General features: G+C 34.7%; 1 protein-coding gene across 1 annotated transcript in view; it reads right to left on the bottom strand.

Moving 5' to 3' along the window:
- Positions 1 to 14,287, bottom strand: part of CACNA2D1 (calcium voltage-gated channel auxiliary subunit alpha2delta 1) — a gene marked incomplete at its 5' end in the record, with an annotated part of 351,550 nt that overhangs the window by 78,032 nt on the left and 259,231 nt on the right. The window contains one exon of the mRNA XM_027886307.1: positions 3,343 to 3,501. Within this exon, the coding sequence (XP_027742108.1) occupies positions 3,343 to 3,501 (159 nt within the window). The remainder of the gene's footprint in view (positions 1 to 3,342; positions 3,502 to 14,287) is intronic.

Genomic DNA, 14,287 nt, shown 5'->3' with positions numbered 1-14,287 from the left:
ACAGAGTAAGAATTATTCTTCAGAGATGATTTATGGCAATAGTTCAATATTCAGTGAATAATTATTTATTTATTAATTAAAAAAAAAAATCACAAGCCCAAAGATTTTCTTACATGCAAAAACTTATAAAACTTGCTTGAAAACAAGACATTCTCTCCAACTTCAACTGCACACTGTGTTTCAGTTGGAATTAAATAATTTATTACCATTTTTCACTTGTGAAATGTAAGTTACAAGATACTGCTTTGGGCTGTAATCTTTTTGATATTAAAAAAGTAATAAAAGTGGAGTTGGATACTTCATAAATAAAGAAATTCACATGCATTTACAGTGATTTACATATAGGCCAAAATAAAATCAGAGGGAAACAAAAGAGATAACAAGGAAGAGGATCAAAACTTGCTCATATTATAAAACTTTCCTACTGATTTTAAAACAAGCACTACTATGGGCAGTGTGTACTTGAGCTAGGCCTTGCTTTAACTGGGTAAATCAGGACTTTTCTAGTGGTTTACTCAGTGTATGCTTATACATATACACAGTGTTTTATCTCCTAGGACTTACAGAAGGGCATTTACTTACATTACATTGTCTAGACAATAAATGTTCTAGAAAAAAACTTCAAGATTTTAGCCTCCAAACATTATTGGAAATCTGAACGTGAGTAAGCTCAGATCATATGATATTATATTCATATTACAAATGAAGTGTTTAAAGGCAGTTTGAGCAAGCTGGTCTAGTGAGAAGTGTCCCTGCCCATGGTAGGGGAGCTAGAACTAGTTGATCTTCAATGTGCCTACCAAGGTCATTCTGTGACTCTAGGATTCTCCCACAATGAAAAATTTGCTTTTGGATGAATGAATTTAATACATTAATCTTTCAAAAGACATCAAAGAAAGGCAGAATTGCCTTAACAATACCTTTTATTTTTCCCTCCATTTGGATTAAACAGGGGAGATACTGGCTCAGGGAGTGCAAAAGAAGGGATTGTGAAAAGATGACAAAGTAACTTCATAATTCTTCTGAACAGTTTGCCTCACCAGTCCAAAAGACCACAGATATTGTCTATACAGGAGCTTCCTCAGGACAAAAACCAGTTTCTTAGCCTAATCCACGGGAGGATGCAAGTTGGAACTGAGCTATATATTAATTTTTAGCTCTCTCTTCTATTTGATAAAGACCTTCTTTACTATTTCAATCAAGCAAGCAAAACATGATCCATTTCATACTATAGCTAAAATTACGTCTGTTTTATGAAAGTTTCACATCTTTGAAATTAACTTATTAAGTGTTAGGTTGCAATTATACCTTGTGGCATGACTTTTTAAAAACGCATTTTTTCTTTGACAAAACACACCTATTGTGGCACATTGGGAGAACCCCTCCTGGAAATGCTGAAGTTGAGGTATTATGCTTTTCTAAGAATAGCAAGTTAATATACAACAAATAAAGAGAAAATACTACATAAAAATCCAGGCTATTGATAAAGACTGGCCTTAGTATGTTGCAAAAAACACATGTGTCTATTTCCACTTAGCAACTCATCAGGTAGCAATTTTTTCGTGTCACAAGTAAAATGTTGCTTCGGTATTCTGGAAAACAGTTTGAAATAATTGTCATCCAGAAACAGTGCCCCACAAAATTATTATGAAAATTTGAGCAACACTGCATTTCTAAGGACCCTTAAGCAATTGGACTATTTTAATTCATAAATATACAACTGGAAAATACCTCACAGCATATTTTTTATTATTTGTTTAATCTTGTATTACATCATTCTATTATATTGTCTTGTCACTAGAGTCTAGTGCTGAATCCATCACCAGCCCTTTACTCTTCCTGCTAAATGGATTTGCCAGTGTTTGGAGAGGATGAATGTATATCTATAACCTCATGCAATCCGCAATGTCCAGCCATAATTTACAGTCTTGCAGTGATCGTGTGAGGCTAATCACACTTCTGCCTCCAGCTACAAAAGAGTTGGTCCCACTATGACACTATTATTCTCCCATTATTTTTTAAATGATATTTCAGTCCTACAAACAAGTCCACTTCGAGGTTTTCCCTGTGTTCAGCTTGGCTTAATGTTGCCTGCACACAAAGTATATATCTGGTGCCCTATGTAAACCATAATTTTAAGGAAATATAAATGTTATGAGGAATATATTTGGCAAAATTCCTTGCCTTCCTCTTCCCTCTGCATGAGATGTCAACAGATGCAGAAAATGGGAAAATGCCATCCAGCCTGGTCCAAGAATATCCACCAGACTTTAAAAATAACCATCAGCAGAGGGCACCCACTCCTTTCCCCACCAAACCCCATTGCTAAACTGAATAGTGGTCGACTGAGAAAATTCCCATGAAAACATTGCTTTTTCTTTTCCTCTGTCAAAATTTAGGAAGGTTGGAAATTTTTCAACCATTTCTAGCCTTAAACTCTATACACAATGTCAGAAGAGTGTCCTGAAGTCCAGAACCTGGCAGATTAGGGGGAAAAAAATAAAGTAAAAACAAATATATTACAAAAATCATAAGGAAAAGAATGCATTTCTTACTTGTCAAGCTATATCCTTATCTGCTATAAGCTGACTCAGCTTTACTTGCATTAAAGTGGAGATCTAATATGCAGTTTTTACAAAGTGGAAGAGTAGGATTATTTCTTTAAACAACCACATAAATCATTAAGAATTTACTGATTAAGTCCCAACATCTGTGGTAAATGGGAAACAATGCTATCCAAAAAGCTAGTGCTTGGGTGCAAATTAGAAAGTACAATGCGTTTAAAACTGGTAACAATACATTTATTTTTAAGGAAATTATTCTTTTTATACATGAGAAAAAGAAAGGAATTAGAATACTCTCAGGTGCCTAATATTCCTCTATTAACTAGCTAATTTCCTCTGCTCTATCCTGTTCAAGCCCTGGCAAACTATTTATGACTTCTAATAAGTGTGAAATTTTAGATTAACTAAACATTGCTAGGAGGTGCTGTGGTAAAATTAAAATAATAGCACTGTAACACAGAGCTGTCCATTCCAAAATTAACTGCAAGTTAACCACTACCACAAATATGTGCCAACTGGGAATCACATGTTAAATGGAAAAACAGCTGAATGAACTAAAACAGTACAACACACTGAAAACCAAATTCATTCCCAAATCTTAGCAACCTGCTGGGGAATCTGCAAGGAAAAAAACGTTGCTGGGATAAATTTAATTGCTAAATAAAGGTTTGCACTTCTACCACTTAAGTTTCACAATGAAGGAGCACCCAGTGACCATCTGAACATTCAAGTTCTCCTGCTTCCCTTGACAGAAGGGAGATATTACTTAAATACTTACATTTAGCAGCTGTTCAAAAGCATAGCTAAAGCCTTTTTTGTAATCTGTAATTCCTTTAGCAGAAATTTTATAGACAGCTTCTTTCAATTTCTTCTTGTTCCTCACATTAGCTTGGACAAGATGATTAAAGCAACTGACGTTCTGAGCATTATTATTAAACTGTAAAATAAAAAGAAATGGTATTAAAGACAGTAAGTTTTCCTTTCTGTGTACTGTAGTGGTAAAGGTTTATGTTGTTTGGATCCATGAAATAAAGAATATCACACTTGGATTTTCATTTCCACTATTGAGAACATCCAAAAGCATCTGAGTATTTCAAAATGGGGCAATAAATATATTTAAAAATAAAGGCATTTGGTGCTTCACTCTGTGGTAATCAAGAAAACTATACTATAGTGGAAAAATTCCCACAAATTTTGTTTCAAGTTTATACAATGAAATAAAAGCCAGGCACACAGACGAAATGAAAAACATAGAAAAATACACATTTTACTTTTTTTAATCACTGAAAAATATTGGTTGAGTTATCAGGCGACTTCTATATTGCACCTATTAGTTTGGTGGTTTACAATGAAACCTGCAGATCATATTCAAATAGTACATACACCTTATGGAAAGAAAATACACTCTTGGGAAAAAGGAAACACATGATAGTATAGCTGCAAATATGAGAATATTGTTAATAACAATAATCTGTGTACTGAGAACACATGTAGTTATGCTGTCCTACCCACATATCCTTTTAATTAATTTATATGAGATTTTGACATTAATTAAAAACATACACAGAAAGTTTTTAAGTGTAAATTGTTGTCTGCACAAGTAGAAATCAGTTTATGATCACTTGAAAATTCATCTCTGTATAAATATGCATACATTCATATATATGTACAACTATATGTATCTTTGTAGAGAGAGAGAAATGCAGATATATGTCTCACTTTTTAACTGCACCATGTATCATTTAACTCTAGTTTTGGATGAAAGTACATATTACTGCATATAAGCTCTGTTTATTTGAGTGAAAATCTCCTTTTAACTACAACACAGTGGCTTTTATTTAAGATATTCTTGACTAATATTACTAAAACTACTGTCTTGGACAATTTTTAAACTGTTTTCTCTATCAAGATTTCTTATGTGAGCTTTTCTCCTTACTGGTAAAGATGATGTCCAAAAACCCATGTAAACTCCATCTCAACAAAGGTCTTAAAATACGGACCTCCTAATTTACATTTCAGCTGAAAGTAGATTATTATGCTTCTTCCTGATTATGGATCTTCAGTGAAAGTAAATGTAAATGTAAATTTGTTCTGTCAAACTGATGCAAAGACTTAAAATAATTTAAAAATCAGGCCTTGTTGGTTTAAGTCTCACTACTGCTAAATAGTTCAATAATGCTCTATAAAGTAAAAGGTAAATAAGGTCACAGATTTCATACTACTTACCAGTCTAAAATAAATCACTAAGTACCAGTCACAAACTGCAGAAAGACAACTGCTGTCAGCAGCAAACATCAACTTGCACTGTGACTGTAGGACACTTAGAACAAACAAAACTTAAAAGGATGGAAAGATTGAAAATATAAAACCATTTTTAATAATGCCTACTATTTCAATTCAAGTATATTTTAATTCTGCTTAGAAGGTAAGGAGATTTTTCCCTGTCCTGGAATCAGGTGTTCCCTGATGGAGGAGGATCAAACAAAATATGAACTACCAGTTATTTTTCTCAATGACACTTCTGCTTTGGAATTGCTAGAGAGAAATGTATAACTGCAAATACATTGCAGCTTATGGCAGAGATGACTGACAGAGACATTATCCTCAGCAGAAGGCTTAGCCTAATTTGTTCCATATCCTTCTTGAAAACAGGCACAGAACTGCAACTGTGGGGATTTTGGGTGTAATTGAGCAAATCCAGGTGCTATTATGAGAGCTTTTGCTCTGCTGGATTCTTCCTTACAGTTCCACATGGAATATCTTATTCTCACAAAGAGGATGTGTGAAAGTGCCCCATGAACTAGAGAATTTAAAGCATGAATTTGTCTGCCTCATCTTGTCATATTTTTATTGCACCAGAAGACCCTCCTGCATGTATGTAGAATCTGAACCTATTCTAGTTTTGAGCATTAAGTAACTCATAACTAATCTAATACCTTGTCATTCTCATATAGCAATTATTCTGGTAAGGTGCTTTTTTTTTATTTTTCCTCATGAGGTAATATTGTCTTTTTGTGAGACACCAATATTTTTTTTTACAGTATAGCCAATGTTTTCCCGAGGACTGTATCAGCTAACAAATGATATTCATTCTTGCTAAGCAAAACACTATGACAATACCCATATAAGAATCTTCATCTATCTTTTTAATTAATAATAACAGTCATTACTCTGTCCCAATTTTATGGTTCTGGTCCCCAGGTGATTAAAATCTGCAGGAGCAAGTTATTCTCAAAAGACTTTATGCAAAGTTTTCTGTCCCCCTTTCTGTCAATATGCAGTTCCCAATGCATCACAAGGGGATGGCTGCTTCCAAAAACATACAAAGTCATAAATAAGTGCTTTAACTTTGAAAAATGCAATGTTATATTTGACCAAGTATCCTACGGAAGAGTCAGTTGTACATAATGGTATGACAAAGGTTATTTATTTATTTTTGTAATATTTTATTTATTGTGACTTTAATTTTCACAATACCACAACCACAAATGTACGTTTATGCATCTAAATTAATTACATTAATTAATTGAAGATTAAAATATTTTCCATTTCTCCCAGTTTCACAATACAAACTTCACCTTTAACATAAATGAACACATGGAATTGGACTACATATATTTTAGCCTGAATGTTCCTTTAATATATGTGTGATATTTCTCAAAAATTAATATTTTGGTAAGACCAATAAAACCAGCATGTTTTGTGGTTTAAGCAAAACCACAACATGATCACACAACTGTAATCAGTTTGATGAAAAACACTGACATACTCAATAGTGCTTCCAATAAAGGTTTCCAACAGAAGTAACCAGTAAATCACCCAATGATTATTGGATACATAAACCATGTGGGAGTGAAAACAGTATTGTACTGTGGAATTATTTCAGTTTGCCTCAACCTAGGTTTACGGTCACGATGGGAAAATTACAGCCATAAAGTAATTTCATAAAGAGAAGGTCTGAAAGGGAATTCTAATTGTGAGTTGGGTTGAAAGTACAGAACTTGTACTTGGAAAGTAGAAGAAAATCATGACCTTGTGGGCACCTCTGCTCTACAAAAGCCATTTTCATCTGAAAACCTAAAGTGAAAACACTGCTGTGCCACATCAGCGACATTATATATGAATTATTTAATGTACAAAAGTAACCATAAGTTCAATCCTATGGCCAGTTCGTGCCTTTTCTTGGGCTATAGCAAACAGAGGTTTAGACATAGCAACAAGAGAAAATTTCTCCCTGAAATGTCACCAACATTAAACTGCAAATCTAAATTGCTTGCTAGCAGTCCTGGAAATTTAGCAGGATAATTATTTCTATGAAGGTCAGGTATCTAGCATGTGGATCTGTAATTATGGCTACAAAAATTGTCAGGAATACCAGCTCAAACTGTGGAAGCAGTTGACAAGTAAACTGTACTGTACGACAACTACACATTAAACTGAACTGTACTGTACTCACTCATGCTCTAAACAGAACAAAGGGTCAAGGTCAAAGCATCTGCATGTATAGATTGACAAATGCTGGTGTAAAATGAAAGAGAGAAATGACACATTTGTAGGATGGAGAGTTATGTCAACCAAAGTCTGCAAATGCTGGAATTTAATTAAGAAAATATATGAGCCAGCTGTTTCCGAAGACATCAGTCAACGTTAATGTTAATGCCAGTCAGAGAAGCAGATGAGCAGAGGTTTTGATTAGATGAAGGAATCAGTAGTTGGAACAATCCTCCAAAATGAACATTTCCCTCTTTGCTAGGAGGTGAATGCAAAATTGAAATGTGACTGATGGAAATTTTCAAAGGGTAGAACAACATTCAGGGGTACATTTAACTAATTTGATCTCCACTAAAGTACTGAAATAATAGAAGGATTTTGACTGTAAAAGCCTTCAGATCATCAGTAACACTGACTTCTCACATGTGACAAACACCACAACTATTCAAAACTTTGAATTAGCCAAACTGAGTCAGCTTTTAGTTATGCTCATGTGAAATATAATAATAATAATAATAATAATAATAATAATAATAATAATAATAGTGGCATTATAATTTTTTATATATTAAGATACCAAAAGCCAAAATAACTGCAATGAGCCTTTAATGATTACTGGTCACATTGTCTGTCTCCTAAGCACCATAATAATTCTCATTTCAGTTTAAAAGATTTCTTGGAAGCCAGTTAACAATATATGCAATCACTTAGTATTTAACTGCAGAAAAACATGTAAGATTTCAAAAAAGCACTTCAGAAAGTCTATATTCTTACAAAATCAAATCTTATCAAAGGAATAAAATTAAGGTAATTACAATCCTTTATTGAACAAAAGACTCTCAGTGTATCTATATGAAATATGTCAGTTGGGTATTTATCAGGCTGGCATTTCCCCCTAATTACTGCAGTAAATATAAACATATGTCACCAACGTGCTACTGGTAAAAAGGAAATAAATGAAATTCATTTATGATGCCGTGGGCTTAGTGATTTACTTACAAAACAATAAATGACATTTGAAGGCAAATCATTCAATTGTTAACATGTAAAGCCATCCTATACAATGTCACACTTGTGATAGCTTCTACTTTTTCAATTATATAAAACCCCTACTCTTTATCTAAGCTAGAATAGGAGGGTCTTGAAGGTAAACAGTTGGAAACCATGGAAAACAGAACAATCCTAAGTTTTTTTATTTTAAGGTATTATGAAATAATTAACATAATTAAATTTGTCTTATACCTGCAAGGTATAAGATCTAAATGGAGTTTTCACTAGATTATTTCTTATTACCCCATTTTTTATATTCTTTTGCAGTCTCCACCTTTGGGATGTCCAAGAACTATCCTCATTTCTGAGGAAATTAAGACCTCCTTTTCACAGGTTTGGGCTGGAATACTCAAGCCTGTTACTGGAGCACTAAAATTGACCTCAAAGCACCAGTACAACCTTCAACCATACATGGGGCATCTCAAAACCTTGAAAGATGAGACATTGAATTCATCTGAACATGAAACTCTGAACAAAGGAGTTTGACTTTAATGCTGCTTGAACTTTGTCATTCTGAAGAAGGTCAAAAACAGACTGAATCTGACAGTCTTACAAGGACTTCATCTTCCGATTCAGAGAAAAATCAACTTGCAAAACCAGTGAAAAATTACCCAGAACTGCGGCAAAGGATCTAAATTCTAGAGACCTTTCTCCTCTCTTGGGTAGTTCCATTAAGATGTGGGTTCATCCAGACATGGACGTCTGCAATACACAGTGCCCCAAGAGTTAAATTGATGGAAAAGATAAGAGGCTGCCATTCTGAAAATCTCTTCTAATTCCAGAATAGTTACTTATCCATTGCTGAAAGCCTACTCTTTCCTACAGCTTCAACCTGGAAATACTTCTTTAAAAATTATTAAAACTCCTACCATAGCATGAGGATATTGGAGGGTTCAAGGAAAGTGAAACAGAAATGTTTATTTATTTCCTACATCTGGTCTCACTCTAAGCATCTAAGCACTCTGTGGATATGCAGATCCAAAAATGGATAATAAAACCTTTCAGACAGGTGTTTTCATTAAGAAGACAGTATAAGGAAAAAGAAAGGGATAGAAAAAAGAAAAAACTACAGAAAACGTCTGAAGTGAAGAAAGAAAGTATCAGTATTAAGAAGTTGGATATGCAGGGACAGAAAAACATTTGAGATGGTTAAGCAGAAAGATCAAAGCCTGGGAAACAAAACAGATGAAAAAACCTCAACATGCATAATATATTGTGGGTTTTTTCCAAAAACTGCATTCTCTTCGATACATTACCTGATAAGCAGATACAAAATGTCCTGTCTATTGGGAATTTTTTTATAAATCTGCCTTTTGCAGATACTAGCCAACCTCTCCCCAGTCAACAAGTCTTAGGAAGCAACACCTAATATATAACTCCTGGGGCCATCCACACTTTAGCATCACAGACATTTTCAAACATTACCGAGTATCTTGGACTCCTTGAGAAATAGCTCAGAACTTTTCTCATTTTATTGGTGAGAAAAGTGAAGCAACAGGGAATAAAACAAATAAATCTAAGGCAAAGACATGGCCACAAGCTCTAGTCTCAGTCCCCCGTTACTAGAATATGCTTTTTCCCTTCATGCAAGCAATTCCATGTCCTCAAATTTCCCTTTAAACTTGACATTACTTATTTTGCTATAAGCCATTTAAACCACACAGTCAAACAGGACACAATTTTTTAAAGCATGAATTCTCATAAACAGTTTATCACTTGAACTTCTTCAAAATGCACAAACAACTAATGACATTTATTCTGAAGTCTACAGCACTGAGAGACAAAAATCCCTGATTTCACAGGCAGTGTATGAACTGATGAATATTTCAAATTCTCCTCTGTATATCCATCTCTCTCTCTTTATAAATCTAAATATATCTCCATCTCCTGAGAGATATATAAGGGATATAAATCCAAAATCCCATGTCAATCATTCTTTTGGCAAGTGTAGGAGGTTATTTAAATACAATTAAAACATTTCAATTGATTCTCCTTCTTTTATGAACGGAAACCTAAAGCATCCCCTTCATTGCACTGTTTTAGAATTCACATTTATGTAATGCTAGCAAAACAAGTAGGTTTTGAAAACAGCAGCAAAAGAAGAAATGTTATAAAGAATTAAAGAGTAATAGCTGGGGGCATTAATTTACATTTGTCAGAAAGTGTTTGTTACTGTTTCTGACAGTCAACAATTTTTTTACTGCTGCATCTGATGTCTTCATACACGTGTATCTATATACATACATACCTATATAAGTATGCTTATGTATAGGTATTTGCTTAATTGTTTGACACGAGCAAGAAAGAAAGCTTCAGTCAACATTTATCAGATGCTTTCTGGACAAAGCACTGAGGAAAGCCACAGTTCTCAAAAAGCATAGCAATAATTTATGTAAATCCTCAGGAAAAGAGACTGAGAAAAGCACTAATTCTGAGACTCAGTTTGAAAAACACAAAGTGTTTTGTAAATCATCTCATTACTGGAAAATGCAAAAACATTAACACCAATAAATGATTAAAACTTTAAAAAACTTTTTCAAGTTTTAGTCACTAGGTGGCACTAAAACAAAAAAAAAAGTTGAACTGGTCTTAGAAATACCTTGAAATAGGGAATTTTACGCTTTTGGTAGAGGACATTGGTGTATTCTGTGACTGGAATAAATTTCTCATTTCAACTAGACTAGGAAAATATACTTGTGTTCCAAATGAGTGAAGAAACAGAAATATTAAAATCAAAACTTCCTCCTTAAGTAAAAATTTCCACATCTTGAACACAAGAGGTCCCAGCTCCAGGAGGGTGAAAATTTACTTTTGCCATACAAAGGATCTATCCAAACAAGCATCTCAATTTCCAACAGCTTTACAAACAGTACTAATAATGGAAAAGCAGTAAACCAGCCTCCTTTCTAAATATCTTCCTGCGCCTCTGAAATCTGTAGAAGTGATAACATACGTACCAAGTACATAACACCAGGTTTTTGCAAAATCCAGATTTTCCCAACCGTTCTTGCCTGCTGCTTTCTCTTCTCCCAGTTAGTTTACTGATATCTACTGATTCAACATATCATGTTTAATTAGAATCCCCTGAAATTGCACTTCTAAGTTAACCCCCCCCCAAAAAAAAAAACAATAAAAAACAAAGAAAACAACAAAAACTCAAACCAAACAAACAAAAACTAAGAAAATACTCTTCCAAAACTTCTGACATGAAAGGATAACCTGCCTTTAACTGCCTGTAAATTGTTTATTTTTAAACATTCATGAATGTTTATAATTTATACAAAGTCATATAAACTTGAACAAAGCAGTAATTTCTTTACTTGCTCCAGAAACAAAACTTGCACATTTATAATACCAAGATCCCAATAGCTGAGTAAATCAGTAACATTATTCTGGGAATACTGAAAATTGAGGAAAACATGGTCTGCTTGCTGAAGACCTAATCAGATACTACTGCTGCTGACTTTCAGTCTTCTGAGGTTTGTTGCTATGCTACTCCTACCTCATGGCTAAATCAGCTTGGTGACCCAGTTGTATCTATACGTATTAAATGAGCAATAGTGAAACAGATCTGATTTCACTAGGCTTTCATTTTGTAGCTAAACCCAGCTTTGTTGTTTTCTTTTCCTTTTTTTTTTTTTTTTTCCCCTGCTGCTTCAGGCTTGGTAATAGGATTTTAGGGTTAATCCCAAGAATAAGTGAATCTTGAATAAGGCCAGTTAGAATCTGTATTTCAGCAGCAAGTAGATAGTATAAATATTTATCAGAACCCATTTAGAGACTAGTACATAAGCAAATTGCAAAGTTTTATTCCCACATAAACCTCAGAAAATCTGAGGCAGTTCAAGCAATAAAGGGTTGTAATTTGACATGCCAGAAAATAATATGTGCTGTTAAAGTTCACCATTCATATCTTGCTATAGAATAACTGTTTTCTCCTATCCTGTGAGCTACATACAGAGACTCTTCAGGTATACAGTAGAATCCTACATATTCATTTTGGAGAAAATATAAAAAATTCATTCTAATACTCAGAAGCAGTACACCTGTACTTCTTTACTTGTATCTTAAATACACAATGAAATAAAATTAGGATTATATGGCAATTTATGCAACTGGCATTTCCTGAAATTTCATATGTTTCTCATTTCACTGTGAAATGTGTACATGTGTATTAGAGATCAGAGTTAGCAGAACTCAACAACAATAAAACTGTTGGATCACAAAATATCTGCTGAAAAAATATTACAACACGATATGAGATAAATACTAAGGAAAAGACCAAATAATAGGCCAAAGTCTGCTCTCAGTCTGCTAACTTTTCTAACCAATATAATTATCTGCACATAAATCAATGCAAAGCTCCCACTAACTACAAAAGGATTAATGTTCAGACCACAAAGTAGATGCTGCACTGCCAATCTCAGTTACAACACAGATCGTCAGCTCGGGCTGAAAGATGAATTTGCTTAGCAAGATGAAATTTATGGTCTTTTTATGCTGCTGTGGCTAAGATAGTATGTATTATTTACTTAAAATTATTTCTACTGAAAAAGTCAGTACTGTAAACTTCAGCATCTCCCAGGGAAAGCTGGTTGATTTGATCTACTGCCCTGCTATGGTGCTGTGGTCCTGTAGCCTGCCCTGCATGGCCCTGCTCACCAAGGGAGAGAGCTGTAATACGAAGACACTCCCTAGAAAATTACTTTGTAGACTTTTTTTTTAATCACCTGAATGGGGAAATCTTCATTCAGTCAAATTCAAGTTGTTTAAAACATGAATCACTCTTGCCAAAAAGATGAATGTATGAAGTTGGAAGGGAGCCATAAGGATCACCAAGTCCAACTCCCTTCTCCATGCAGAACTCCTTAAAACTAAGATGTGACTAAGAGCATCGTCCAGACACACCTTCAACTCTGATAGGCTTGGAGCAATGAGTCCTTTGCAGGGGTGCGAGTTCCAGGGCCAGACCACCCTCTCAGTGAAGAATCTTTTCCTAATGTTCATGACATTCCTCATGTCCCCTCACTGGTCATCAGAGGTAAAGTTAAAAGGTTAAACAGTTGTCTGTAAATTCACTTGATATGCAAAGTTGCTACTCAGGGTATCAAAATGAAGATGAATGTTTAGTCGGTGCATCAAAATACAAGACAAATGCACATTTCAGCTTCAGGCCGCATAGCAGAGCGATACAGGGGGCTACAATATCACCTGTGTACTCCCACAGCTTGACTGTCACCCTTGTAGAACAGAGCACTGTGCCTGGATGCTCCTGGGCAGAGCAGTAAGGAGGCTGCAGCAGCACAGTGCTGACATGTGAGATGCTGCTCTTAGGCATTCCAAAAGACAGGAGGGGAAAGTGTGAGTCTTGAAAGTGTGAGACTTGAGAAGTCAATGAGTACTTCATTCATGTTTTGCTTGACTTAGGAGATCCTTTAGCTTCACTCCAAACTAAGATGCTGCCTCACATGGTCATTACCTAACAAATAGATGACTTTTTTAGAAAATGTATTTTTAAAAGGGGGATCATAGAACAAATAGCCTCCACCCTGTCTCAAAACTTATGGACAGCCCGCATTTTCTTCTTTTTCCACTAACCTGGTGAGACATCTTTCCCCAGAAGAACCACTAAACCCAGCCCAGCCCAGCCTCTTCTGAACTGGTATAGAATGAGTTTATTGTTCAAAAGGACATTTGCTCACCACAAATTTTTAATTATATTGTCACAATGCCCCCTAATAATAGTCTTCTAGTGTGAAAGCCAACTCATCAATGCATTTTTGGTCCAGCATCTGACGTGCTATAAAACCTCCAGGATCGATGATACATCTGACAAAGCAGAGGCCTCTTTAGTAATATTTGTGCTTTGCTGAAAATCAAGAAACTAGAAATAGCCCACAGATTTATTAACCAGTGGAACCATGAGATAGAGCTATCAAATAATTTTATATACCCCTAAACTATGCATTTTAAATACTAGTTTTTATATACCACTAAATTACTCTTTTTAGATACTACTACTAATATACTAGAGACCTAGGATTTATTCTGGAAACCACAGACGCCCATGCCAGGTGTTGTTAGAAGTCTGACTCCCTGACATTTGACAGCTATAAGAGGAGACAATAAAAATCTGTATTGATGCCCAAAGCAATCCCTCCAAGTAGGAATGGAGGTGACTT

This window comes from Empidonax traillii, unplaced genomic scaffold (assembly GCF_003031625.1).
Source record: "Empidonax traillii isolate 1590-97213 ecotype Southwest subspecies unplaced genomic scaffold, ASM303162v1 scaffold185:size1678824, whole genome shotgun sequence".
NCBI classification, from domain to species: domain Eukaryota; kingdom Metazoa; phylum Chordata; class Aves; order Passeriformes; family Tyrannidae; genus Empidonax; species Empidonax traillii.
Note: the sequence above shows the minus strand (reverse complement) of the source record. Positions and strands in the feature narration are given on the sequence as shown.